This window comes from Zootoca vivipara, chromosome 10, assembly GCF_963506605.1.
Source record: "Zootoca vivipara chromosome 10, rZooViv1.1, whole genome shotgun sequence".
NCBI classification, from domain to species: Eukaryota; Metazoa; Chordata; class Lepidosauria; order Squamata; family Lacertidae; genus Zootoca; species Zootoca vivipara.
The window spans coordinates 7,667,294-7,680,981 of NC_083285.1; the positions used below are offsets into that span (position 1 = coordinate 7,667,294).

General features: G+C 41.9%; 1 protein-coding gene across 2 annotated transcripts in view; it reads right to left on the reverse strand.

Moving 5' to 3' along the window:
* Positions 1-13,688, reverse strand: part of SLC26A4 (solute carrier family 26 member 4) — a 29,280-nt gene that overhangs the window by 13,743 nt on the left and 1,849 nt on the right. For both annotated transcript variants that reach the window (XM_060279388.1, XM_035126484.2), the window contains exons 4-13: positions 13,114-13,224; positions 11,461-11,645; positions 10,345-10,509; positions 8,535-8,687; positions 7,872-7,954; positions 6,248-6,395; positions 4,620-4,733; positions 3,777-3,854; positions 3,174-3,269; positions 2,601-2,707 (exon numbers count right to left, since the gene is read on the reverse strand). In XM_060279388.1, the coding sequence (XP_060135371.1) occupies positions 2,601-2,707; positions 3,174-3,269; positions 3,777-3,854; positions 4,620-4,733; positions 6,248-6,395; positions 7,872-7,954; positions 8,535-8,687; positions 10,345-10,509; positions 11,461-11,645; positions 13,114-13,224 (1,240 nt within the window). The remainder of the gene's footprint in view (positions 1-2,600; positions 2,708-3,173; positions 3,270-3,776; positions 3,855-4,619; positions 4,734-6,247; positions 6,396-7,871; positions 7,955-8,534; positions 8,688-10,344; positions 10,510-11,460; positions 11,646-13,113; positions 13,225-13,688) is intronic.

Below are 13,688 nucleotides of genomic sequence, written 5' to 3' on the forward strand. Positions count from 1 at the left end.
TATACAGAACGGTTTGTTGCAAGTAAACATTGGCTGAACTGCTATTAATTACTTAATCTGTAAACTAGATAGCAAGATACGGAAAGCATAAAAAGCTCATTTCATGTGAATTGACAAGGGCTTACTTATTTTGGTAGTGGAATGGTTCTTAAACCTGATTTTATGAGGACAACTCTTCTGGCTTGCTTGTTTTTTGTGGACTACCACGTTGTCTTACTTTGCAGCCAGCTATGAGGGAGGATCATTAAACACTTTTGAATTAAAGCTCAACCAGTACATTGATCTTCTGTGACCATGATCCAATTTGTTTGCACAAAATAGGTAGAACAGCACACATGTTTCTTGAGTCTTTCCCCCACCCCAGTTTACACCTGCAGCGAAATCAAGTGGTAACACTTTCCCTAGATTCTTCCACTTCAGATAGGTATTTGAATGCTAACCCATAAAATAACATGATGTATACCCTTCTCACTGACACACTAATTTTCTTTGTTGTTATTATTTTTACAAATTATTCACCCCAAGATCCCAGGTCAGGTTATCTCAAATTCAATTCAATATTAAAACAGTTTGAAAGAACTTAAAATGTGTTGCAGTAGAGAAGTATTATTTAAAAAAAAAACTCCTCACCATAATCTAAAAGTAGAAAAACTGAGAAAAATCTTCCCAAAGATACAGAAAGGTGACTTTGTTTCTGCAAAATGCATAAACTGTGCCCTAATACTCTGCTTTATTTGCACAGCTCAGAGTTTCTTCAAAACAGTTCCCCACAACCTGGTACGCTCCAGCTTGAACTCCAACCTGCCCAGGTCAAACCAGAGCAGCCAATGGTCTGGGATGATGGGAGTTGTAGTCCAACAGTACCTGGAAGGTACCACATTGAGAAGCCTGGTTTAAGGCATCCATTTCAGCCATCTGCCTGGCTGAAGAATATACAACTTGTAATTCTAAAATGAGAAGTGGTGTCATGTTTTTGTGCCCCTTGGGAGAACATCAAACCACTGGTATTTACGTAATAATAAGTTATCAATTAACTGGACAGTGTAATTTTTACCATGAAGGAAGTGTGCCTTCCTGCGCTCCATGGTGGGATCCAATACGATCCACACTGACAACTCAGACATCCGAGTTCAGCATCATTTAACAATTAACTATTAATTTTACCATAATTCTCAGTCTTTATCTCAAATAATACTTTCCCCGGCATCCTCCACAACAATAGAGCCACTTCAAGTTTCCAAAGTGTGTGTCAAAGCAAATTCTGTATATTCCTGCGTATATTCCTGCGTATAAGACTACTTTTTAACCCAGGAAAATCTTATCAAAAGTCGGGGGTCGTCTTATACGCTGGATCGTATTTCTTATAGGCGAATATATCCCAAACTCTATATTTTAACTGGAAAAGTTGGGAGTCGTCTTATACGCCCAGTCGTCTTATACGCCAGAATATACGGGTATTTGTTGACTTCCATTCCTTTGACACTATCTTTGAGTTAGCCTAAGCATGAACTGCTTTAAATTCTATTCACTCTCCCAAATATTCCACCTAATCTTCTTTCATTTAGATTGGAGATGGGGAGCTTGTGGTCCTAACAGGTGTTGCTGGACTCCAGTTTCCAGGCAGCATAGTCAACAATGAGGGGTGATAGGAGTTTGAGCCACAACACCTGCTCTACGTCATAAGCAGAATATGTTAGCAGTGATTTCCTTCTTAGCTAATCAGCTAGGTTTCCCCCAGATTCCTTATCGGCACCATATGCTATCTTTTCCTGCATGTATCAATGTGATGTGTGTGAGCAAAAGTTCTGACACTGATAAAAATAATGCTTAGCTAGAAATGTAAAAAAGGGAGGCTGTTTACACATCGAGAGCCTTACAACGTTCAGGAAAGCACAGGGTACCACAACAGGAATTTTTAAACAAGAGCAGCCAGTGCAGTGGAACAGTGCAGGGCTGCTGCTCTCTCAACAGCAGCAGCATCATCACCAACTACCAGGTTGGGGCAGGGTGGCAGCAAAGACAGAGCTGTGCAGCACTGCCAGAGTTCTGAACTGGCTTTGCCGATGCAGTTGTGATGCCCCAACCTCACCACCACGCTGCCTTGCCCTGATACTAAAATGGTACTGCCTTGCCCTGGTACTAAAATGAAACTGTTATGCACCACAGTGGGTCATTTATTTAGAATGTAAAAGTCCATTGTCGCCTCCAGGAGCACTTGAAAGGAGACCAAATGTCAACAGCAGTACCAGAACAGAACAGAACTGCCTTGGCCTTCTTTCAGTAGCTTAATGTGGTTTTGACTCCAACTATTTACAGCCTGTTGGCCTAGTTCTGTCTACACTGTTCCATATTCTCATATCTATTTATGCATTTTCTATTTTCTCACTCTTAACGGGCTATGTGGAAGTAATTTCAGCCGTGTGTGGTGTGATTTATATTCCATGATCCTTTTCCAATTTTAAAACTAGTGACACTGTCCGCTTGCAATAGCAGAACAATAGTAACTTGTGTCACTCTTCTTCTTTTGTATTCATTTATTTACTTGTCTTCTTGGGAGTGCAATGGCAGAAACTGCCCCTGCCTAGATAATAGTTACTTACAATTGAACTCTCAGGACAACCGTCAGCAGTGCAAACACCAGACCAGCAAGTAACCCCAAATCTAGTCCCAGAATGATGGACGATACACATGTGAAAACCCAGATCATCTGGAAAAGAAAACACAAGAAAAGTCAGACCATAATCCCATTAGTAGACAGGGTGATTCCAGCCAGCCACTGAAAGCAGACTTTTGTAGAGCAGAGAAATGAGAAGATGTGAGGAAGCAGCTGGGGCTGCCTCTCTCACATGGGAGGAAATCCCACAGGCATGGCACGGAGTGTTATTTCAGAGGGAACGTGCAAACCATGCTTCGTCATATAAAAGTAATAATATATCCCTCCATACAGAAATCAACAACGTTAGCAGGAAGGATTCTAATCTAGCCTTCTTACTAATTTGTTGTTTGACATAGTAACCAGTGAATCCAACACTGTACATTGGTGCATTTGTTCTATGCAGGACATCCCGCCCCAATGACTTGGGATTCTTAATTATTTATTTATTGTGAATTAAAATGAAAAGCAAAGGGTAAGCATTTAATTGGGTTGATGGTTCACACGATAAAGGACTCACAGCATCTGCCTTGCTCTGCCTCCACAGACGGGGTACATCAAATATTTGCATGAACATCCCTTTCAAGTTGGCAATGACCACAGCTGCCAACACAGACTGCAAAGAAAGAAAGACACATTAACCTGTATTAAAGGAAAACACAGGCAGTATGTGTATTTGCATGCAGTCTTTGTGTGTGAGCAGTAACAGGAAGATAACAGGAGAATGCTTTCTGTTTATCAGGAAGCAGACTAAAACATTGCTTAAGTGTTGTTGTTGTTTAGTCGTTTAGTTGTGTCCGACTCTTTGTGACCCCATGGACCAGAGCACGCCAGGCACTCCTGTCCTCCACTGCCTCCCGCAGTTTGGTCAGACTCATGTTGGTAGCTTCGAGAACACTGTCCAGCCATCTCATCCTCTGTCGTCCCCTTCTCCTTGTGCATCTTTCCCAGCATCAGGGTCTTTTCCAGGGAGTCTTCTCTTCTCATGAGGTGGCCAAAGTATTGGAGCCTCAGCTTCAGGATCTGTCCTTCCAGGGAGCACTCAGGGCTCACTGCTTAAGCTCGCATTGCTTAAGTATATGCACCCAAAAATGGTGCGATAAGAAGTGCAATAATAAAATACCTTCTGCAAAGGTTCAAGCAGTTTCCCCAAGGCTACAATGGCAATCAGTACGATTCCAGCTGAGATTATTCCAGCAATCTGAAAAAGATGTTTTAGATAAAAAGGAAATAGAGTTTCTATAATGTATGTTTTTTGTATAACAGACTTTAGTAGGCTATTTATTCTTATTATGGATTGTAGGTTGTTGTTTGGCGGGGGAAGCATAGGGACAAGTTCAAAAGCAATAAGCAAGTTTTTACTTAAGTGGTACAGTAGTATTTTTTTTAAAAAAGTGGATGTTTTTAAATTTTCTTTCATAGGGATATGCCAAATGCACACAGCAGAGTTTGCATTTTAATGTCCTTCCTAGCTGCAGCTGCTTTCTTTTTAAAGTACTACTGACTGACTGTGAATGTGAACTTGCAGTCATCTGATTACTCCTCCAAAAACCCAGGTTCCTACTTGGGATGGGCAGCCCCCACAAACTTCCATTTGAATCCCCCTGAAGCTACATACTCACTTAATACCTGAGTGATCAACGAAGCATTCAGATGACTGCCCACCTGACATCACTGAATTTAATCTGGGTTCAGGGAGATTATTTATTTATTTATCTATCTCTGGAATTCCTACTGCATGCAGGTTAAGGTAATACCATTCAGGTGCTATAGTCTTCTCTTAATGTGCTCCCTTCGTTTTATGTCAGGGAAGCTGGTGTCCAGGAAGTCAGTGAAACGTTTGGCTTTGCATTAAAAAATGCCACCCACAAAATCGGTAACAATGAGATTTCGAAGAATCACTGTGCGCTAAGCAATACATCGATTAGAATAGTCTTTATTGTTTCTTCTGATCAAGCGGAATTACCTGGGTTTTCCCACCAGTGCTTTCTTGGACTGCTGTGCGGGACAGAGCAGTGGTGGCAACGAAGCAAGAGAAGGCCCCTGAAAAAATATTGCTGATCCCAAAGGCAATAAATTCCTAGAAGATTAGAAGATCTTGGTGTTAAGATGATAATTTTTCCCCCCTAAGAAATAAAGCTTTCTCCCTACATATAAATATTATTTTGAACTGTAAATTGGGAAGGACTAGACCCAGTTTCAAAACTGAATCAAATCATAGCTGCCAAGTTTTCCCTTTGCTCGCGAGGAAGCCTATTCAGCATAAGGGAATTTCCCTTAGAAAAAGGGAGAACTTGGCAGCTATGAATCAAATGAAGTTGTAGCTGAACTTTTATGGTACATTTGAGGTGCAGTCATTTTTCTTAATAGTGTGGAATTATGGAACAAGTTCCTTTTTAGGACTTGACCAATGGCAGATTTCTGTAGGCTGCCATTGGTCTGTAGCTGTTCCTAGAAATAGACATATAAATGTAAAGGCACAGCTGCTAAAGAAGAAACAGTGGGAAGAAGAGTAAAAGAAAACCCAATTGCCTTAATAAAAAAATAGGTTTGGCAAATTCCAATTGTTTAATTTGTACTTGCCCTAGTTCCATATATACCATATATTGAATATTGCAATAGAAATAGCCTTCATACTATCTCAGATATGCATTCTTATATACTACTCAAAAAAGATAGCAAAGATAAATGCTCCATTAGAAATCTGGTTCAAGCAGAATCATCTTTTAAAAAGGGAGAAAGAAATACTTCTTCCTAACAGCTAATATGAAAGTGAATTGGATAAAATGACAGGGCAACCAAAACGATCAACGGGATAGAGCAATTCCCCTATGTGGAAACGATGCAATGTTTGTTATTTTTTTTAGTTTAAAGAAAAGACAACTAAGAGGTGACATGACTGAAGTTCATGAAGTTATACATGGCATGGAAAAGTGGATAGAAGAAAAGGTTACCCCTCCTTCGTGGCACTAGAATTCATGGATATTGAATATTGGCTGAATGTTGGAAGATTTGGGGGCAGGCAAAATAATGTACTTCTTCATGCAGCAAATATGTATACTGTGGAACTCTCTCCCACAGGAGGCAGAGATGGTCACGGACTTGGCTGACTTCTAAAGAGGATTGGACAAATAATACAGAGTTGGGGGAGGGCTCAACATTGGTCTGTTATTGGTGCCAATTCCATGTTGCTCTCAGATCTAGTTCCACCCTTGATGAGAAACACTGGCACCATTTGTGGGGGAGTCCTGGGTGCCTGGGCATACAGAAAATTTTGTTGGGACCTTCCTGAAGCTGCAATGGGTCCCATTGGGGCTCTTCCTGCCGCGTGACATCACACACATGCCATGCACGTGATGTCATAGGTGTGCGCCGGGCACCCACAAAGTGAGGCAGAATCTGGCACGCCTTATGGGGAATAGTTTATTACTCATTTAAATCTGACAATTGAATTACTTATTTTCCTAATATATCCACTAAGTAACTTCACCTATAAACATCCCCACAATGGCTGAAAAATAAGTGTGCTCCTCTCCATAAATAAGATTCAGCTTTCACTTCGCAGTTTATAAAAAGTACTTTGGTTTCACATACCTGATTTCCATCAATAGCATAGTCATATTTGGTTGCATACACTTTGCCCACAGACACAGCTATTGCATAAGCAACAATGGCAATGGAAAAAGCAGATGCTATCATGTCCCCAAACATGCTGACCGCTGGAGGTTCGGGAGGCAAAAATCTATATATAAAAAAGGAGAAAAATGTGTGTGTGTGCATTTGTTTTTCCCCCTACAAATACTACGACAACTATGACTAACAAATTATTATGATGGCACTTTTCAACTCTATAATGAAACGATTTGGGGAGGTGGAGATGTAACCCATTGGTGCTTCTCCCTGCAGTAAACAGACAACATTTACTCGTAAAATAATTTGTTGCAAAATACGTTGTATATTCTTCATTTAGTTGGAGATCCCCAAAAGGCAAAAGCCACTTGTAACATGAAAGTCCTTCGGATAAAATGCATTGCCAACTATTCATAGTAACTGTGCTTGCAGTAATGTGGCATGATTTCACTTGTCTGTCCCACAGACATGCCTGCTTGCCCTGCCTCCATGTGTTTACCCTGCTGCCTGAGAATTGTATGTACCTGTGTAGTCCAAATTGCACAACTATCTAAAAATGTTATCCTCTCCATCCATCCATCCAAATACACCAAACATGTCTTGGATTCACCTTGTGGGGGGGGGAACCTTAACAATTTATTTGCCAAGTTGCTCCTCTTTCCCGCCCTACCACCCCAGCCTCTGCGTTTTCTCTTAAAGCTACTTCTAATATTTTACCATAACACAGAGCAGGGGAGGGGAATGTGAAGATTGGACCTGGTTTTGTTTCACCATATGTACCGGTATATATTCATTGTGCAATTCTACCAGCTGGAGTTTAGCACATGTACATGATGTAGTCAACTTGACTCCACTTTCACTTGATACATGACTGAGCCATTCCCCCCCCTATATTTGAGTACATCTATGTCAGTTGGTTAGAGCATGGTGCTAATAATGCCAAGGTTGCAGGTGTGATCCGTGTCTGGGACAGCTGCATGTTCCTGCATTGCAAGGGCTAGATCAGGCACCCCCCAACTTGGCCCTCTAGATGTTTTGGGACTACAGCTCCCATCATCCCTAGCTAACAGGACCTGTGTTCAGGGATGGTGGGAATTGTAATCCCAAAACATCTATAGGGCCAAGTTTCAGGATGCCTGGGCTAGATGATCCTCAGGGTCCCTTCCAACTCTATAATTCCATAATTCTATGTAGATAAAAAGATTATGTATGAAGTGGCTATACAGTTACTATTAAAAGCTGAGCCATTAGTGTGTACTTGAAATATAGCTGCCCAGCCCACTGACTTTACACACACACACACACACACACACACACACACACACACACACACACACAGTGGTACCTCGGGTTACAGATGCTTCAGGTTACAGACTCCGCTAACCCAGAAATAGTACCTCAGGTTAAGAACTTTGCTACAGAATGAGAACAGAAATTGTGCGGCGGCAGCAGGGCGGCGGGAGGCCCCATTAGCTAAGTGGTACCTCAGGTTAAGAACAGTTTCAGGTTAAGAACGTACCTCCAGAACGAATTAAGTTCTTAACCACTGTATATATATACCGTATATGAATGAACAATCTACACTCACCCACTGGGAATAGATTTAACAATGCCTGCATTGTACTTTTTCTCCAGGTCAACACCATATGAAATGCCAGCGGCGACTATTGTCTAGAATAAAAAGAAATAGCATTATGTTGTTGTTACGAGTTCAGGGTGTTATACCGAGTGCTAGACCCCTCTCATCCCTGGATCCAGCAAGTGTTAATCAAAGCTTCTAACTAGAAATAGAAATACTTTATTGTCACTGTACCACTTGTTTACAGTGAGATTAACTCTTGGAATAGCCAAGCTAGCGTCCTGACAAAGCGATAGCCATTACAGTGGATTAAGGGCATTAAGACTCTTGGTGCAAGACGGTTATTGGGTGGGGCCCCCTCCGTGAGCTGGAGAGAGAGTCAGAGAAATGTTTGAGAGCAATATCTGATTTCTCTTTGAATCCAAGGCTGCAGCTATGGGCGAACCAATACCCTTTGGGGTGTTAATATGCAAATAAACCATATATCATAAAGACACTGCAGTCTCCACTATGCCTCATTCCCGAAGGAAACGCAAACCCTGGGTAAGCACTTGGGACCTTTGGAATCCCATTACGCTTGAAGATTGGGGTGGATTGCAACACTATGAACAGAGAAAACAGATATTGTTCTCCTGTCAATCAAATCCCTTGAGCTTAAAGTTGTTGGCTTACCACAATCACTTCTATAGGAATAGGAACAGGGATCTTGTGTCTGAACCGATCATTTATTTCCTTGACTACCATACAAATAACGATGGTCAGCAGGCCAGCAATGAGATCAGCAATGTTGGTGAGTCCAATATTTTTAAATATATCAATAAGGGTCTAAAAATAAAAAAGACAATGTGAAATGCTACCATTCAGTTTGAATAAACCACATTCTCAGTCTAAGGTCCCATCTGCACTATTCACTTAAAGCTATATATTACCAGTTATTACTTCCCTGGGAAGAGTGATTGGTTGTCAAACCACTCTGTGAGAGAAACTGTGGTCTCCTAACACCTCTCCGTACCCTTAACAAACTAGGGCCCCCAATATTTTTTTAAGGGAAAACCATGACTGTGGTATTATACCACCCTAAAGGAAATACGCATGGGACCCAGGTGGCGCTGTGGTTAAACCACTGAGCCTAGGGCTTGCCGATCGGAAGGTCGGCGGTTCGAATCCCTGTGATGGGGTGAGCTCCCGTTGCTCGGTCCCAGCTACTGCCAACCTAGCAGTTCGAAAGCACGTCAAAATGCAAGTAGATAAATAGGAACCGCTACAGCAGGAAGGTAAACGGCGTTTCCATGTGCTGCTCTGGTTTGCCAGAAGCGGCTTTGTCATGCTGGCCACATGACCTGGAAGCCATACGCCGGCTCCCTCGGCCAATAATGCGAGATGAGCGCACAACCCCAGAGTTGGTCACGACTGGACCTAATGGTCAGGGGTCCCTTTACCTTTACCTTTAAAGGAAATACAGGCATACCTCGATTTAAGCATGCTTTAGTTTGAGTATTTTCAGTTTAACCTGTCTGGAACGGATTAATCCACTTTCCATTACTTGCAATGGGAAAGTTCGCTTCAGGTTAAGTACGCTTCAGGTTAAGTACGGACTTCCAGAATCAATTACAGAAAAGAAAATTAGGAGGGGGGGGATGTAAGACGGATAACCCCATAAAACTGTTCAATGAGGACTGAGCATGCTCAGCTGGCAGGGGGCAAAGTGGGGATGGCAGGTTGACCAGAATCCCGAAGACAAGCACTCCAAAATGCAACATTGTGCTGCAGGTCCTACTTGTATCAAGTAACAGCAAACTCAGGTCCAAAAGAAACAAATGGCTGCGTAGCCAAAAACATATCAACATGTTTGGGAAATCCTAAAGTCTGAAGTAGAAGAAAAAATATTTAAGGGGGAAACCTCAAGGGAGCAAAACCAAAACTAAACCCAAAACAGCCAAGGAGGAATGAGCATGCTCACCGGCCACAGAATGATGACTAACTGTTGCAGGAGGCATAGAAAACAGGAGGGAGGGGGAATGTAGTGGAGCACCCTGAAAGAAGATATGGCTGCCTGAAGACTCCACGCTGTAGCATTTTGTTGCCAGCCCCACTTGTATATAAATGCATACAGTCATACCTCGGGTTAAGTACACTGCGGGTTGCGTACTTTCAAGTTGCGTACGCGGCAGACCCGAAAGTGTTTACTTTCGGGTTCTGCCATGCGCGCATGCGCAGAAGTGTTCTGCGCACTTCGCGCGTGCGCAGAAGCGCTCTATTGGCGCTTCGCACACGCACGCTATGGCCGCTCAGGTTGAGTACTTTTTGGGGTGCGAACGGCACCCCAGAATGGATTGAGTACTCAACCCAAGGTACCACTGTACAGTGATCTAACAACTAAATTAACATCCACTTGGCTGAAACACTAGCTCCAACAGGCTCCTCCCTCAACTGTCATTCCATCAGGCCAAGCACAACCCCCAGTTCAGCAAGACACACTTACATAGATTATGGAAAGGATCCCATTGTAGTTTTGGGTTGGGACATTTAAGACTATCTTCAGCTGTGAAACAAACACTTGAAATGCTGCAGCAGTTGTAAAACCCCCAACCAGTGGATCAGCAAGATATCTCACAATAAAGCCAATCTGAAGAAATCCGAACACTAGCTGGAAAAAGAAGAAGCACAGAATAGTTTTATGAGCTGTTAGAAAGCATTAGAATACCCCACAAATTTAACAATTCAGGATTTAGCCACCTAACATACAGTGATTAAGACTCTTATTTTGTCTGTTTTAATATCTTAGCTACAACTTATGCAATTTATTTATTTAATTTATTTGTATTATGTGGTGTAAAAACAGTAAGAATGAGCACTAAATAAACAGCAACAAAAATTAAAACAATAAATAAAACTAGCGGAATATTCTCACCATTTAAAAATTGTAGGTCTAAGAAAATATCAAGGTTTTCACGTGGCACCCAAGACAATCAAGTAGGTGCCAGGAAGAAAGACTCCCAAAACTGGGGTGCCACAACTAAGAAGGCCCTGCTCCCAGTTTTAACCCACCACACCTCTGTCCATTGGGTCACCCAGAGGAGAGCCTCCAATTATCTCTCAGTACATGCGCAAGCTAGTGAAAAGATTCCTCCACGTATCCTGGTCTCAACTTGTGTAGGACTTAAGAGTAAGTACCAGGGTGACCAGCTGTATGGATTTACATGAAGGCCTTGCTTGTTGTTTTTAAATAGATTTTCAATAATTATTAGTTCTTTTCTCTTTTAATGGTCTGGCTTTCCCACCTTTAAAATGATTGTACTAAAATGCAAGAAGACTAAAAAGCCTTTTTTTCCTGGCTGCAGGAGACAAGATCCGAAATGCAAGGCTTTAATCCCACGACATAAAAGGATACAAATGCTTGGTATTTCTAAACTGTGCAGAACAATAAATGTGAGGCAAGCAAAGTTGCATTCTGTTTTATTATTTGAATACATTTTGGCTCTAATTGAGGAAAATAGTGAGTGTTTAGCATGAAGCTGTTTCTTCTATTATTTCATCAGTTCTGTCATAAAGTATGAAAGCAGCAACATTTGAGACAGTTTTATCCAATCAGCATTACCTGGAGAATTCCAACCAAAAAAGTGATGGTGCTGGCAATGAGCACTCTCTCTGCATCTCTTGATGTGATATCTATAACTGTTTGGTTCAGCCCTGTCACGTTACTGCTGACCATGTGGAATTTTTCATCAGGTGCCATGCTCAGTACTACTGAGCCCACCATCAAACTGACCACTGGAAAAGGTCCTGTTGGGAATAATTTTATATATTTTACATAGCATTTCTTAACAGTGTGCTTCAAACAGCTAAGAATAAAACAACAAAATTAGCTTAAAATGTAGAAACACTAAATTATACTAAACATCCAAAGCAATAATAAAACCAATGTTTCATGAGATCCAGAGCCGAGGGCCTTCTGGCGGTTCCCTCACTGTGAGATGCGAGGTTGCAGGGAACCAGGCAGAGGCATAGCTGCCAAGTTATCCCCCTTTTTAAGGTATTTTCCATTATGCTGAATAGGCTTCCTCGCGAGAAAAGGGAAAACTTGGCAGCTATGGGCAGAGGGCCTTCTCAGTAGTGGTGCCTGCCTTGTGGAACGGCCTCCCATCAGATGCCAAGGAAAAAAGCAACTATCCTACTTTTAAAAGACCTCTAGAGGCAGCCCTGTTTAGGGAAGTTTTTAATGTTTAATGCTGTATGTGTTTTTAATGTTCGATTGGGAGCTGCCCAGAGTGGCTGGGGAAACCCAGCTAGATGGGCGGGGTATAAATTTATTAGTATTAGTATTAGTATTATGTTTTGTCAGTTTAATCAAATAGGGTGCTGCTCAGTGTTAGCCATACACCAGGCATCCCCAAACTGCGGCCCTCCAGATGTTTTGGCCTACAACTCCCATGATCCCTAGCTAACAGGACCAGTGGTCGGGGAAGATGGGAATTGTAGTCCAAAACATCTGGAGGGCTAAAGTTTGGGGATGCCTGCCATACACACAGTGCAGACCCCTTGAAATTAATGGACTCGAGTTGCCAATTGATTTCAATGGGTCTGCTTGGAGAATGGCTAACACTGTCTATCGCCCAAAGCTACCACAGAAAAAAATATCCAGTTTGTCATACACACCATAAACTAGAATCCTCGAGAGTGTATATTTTCTGCATTATTGTCACAGCTTTCTGTCGTCTAGAATTAGCAATTAATACGTTGGAGTCATCATGCTGAGTTCAAAGTGCTTAACTATTACATTTGGACCTGTGTGAACCTAAGTGAATCAAAACTGGCATTGAACCTGATGTCTTGTAAAGAGCTCTGCTAAGGAACAGTACTAGCAAAATAAGAGATTACATACATATAATGTAGGCATCAAAGCTATTTCCAGTAGTCATGGCAGAAAGATAGCTCAGTTGATAGAGCATGAGACTCTGAATCTCAGGTTTGTAGGTTCGAGCCCCACATTGGGCAAAAATATTTCTGCATTTTGGGGGTTGGACTAGATGACCCTTGTGGTCCCTTGCAACTCTACAATTCTACACTTTGTGGGAAAATGTGGATAAGCATAAAGCTCTACTCAAACACAATAAGAAGATGCCACCATAAAAGCATATTAGTAAACTGGTTTCACTAAAACTACTGTCTGAGATATTCCAATACCTTTGAATAAGTTCAGCATTCTGGAATTAATAGTTGGCCAATAGTAACATGAGAAATATACAATTACCAACTGAGATGTGTCTTGATGTTCCCAAGAAGAAGTATGTCAGGATGGGGAAAAAAGCAGAGTAGAGACCATATCCAACAGGAACTGCAACCAGTAGTGCATACGCCAAGCCTGAAATGACAGAAAATAAAGTATTGTATTGTATTGACTAATCTTACAACAGACTCTTTTGATATCTAAATCAAGTAGTACCTTTCTACAGAGGTATTATTGACTTGTGTATTCCACATCTTAAACAAAGTTCCATGTACAAATAGGAGCTATTCATGTTTTGAAGCACACAATTTGCAAGTTAGCTAGATTTTCAGTTGGATCCTAACTTAAGGTGAAGGTAAAGGGACCGCTGACCATTAGGTCCAGTCATGGACGACTCTGGGGTTGTGGTGCTCATCTCGCTTTACTGGCCGAGGGAGCCGGCATACAGCTTCCGGTTCATGTGGCCAGCATGACTAAGCCACTTCTGGCAAACCAGAGCAGTGCACGGAAATGCCGTTTACCTTCCCGCCAGAGCGGTACCTATTTATCTACTTGCACTTTGACGTGCTTTCGAACTGCTAGGTTGGCAGGAGCTGGGA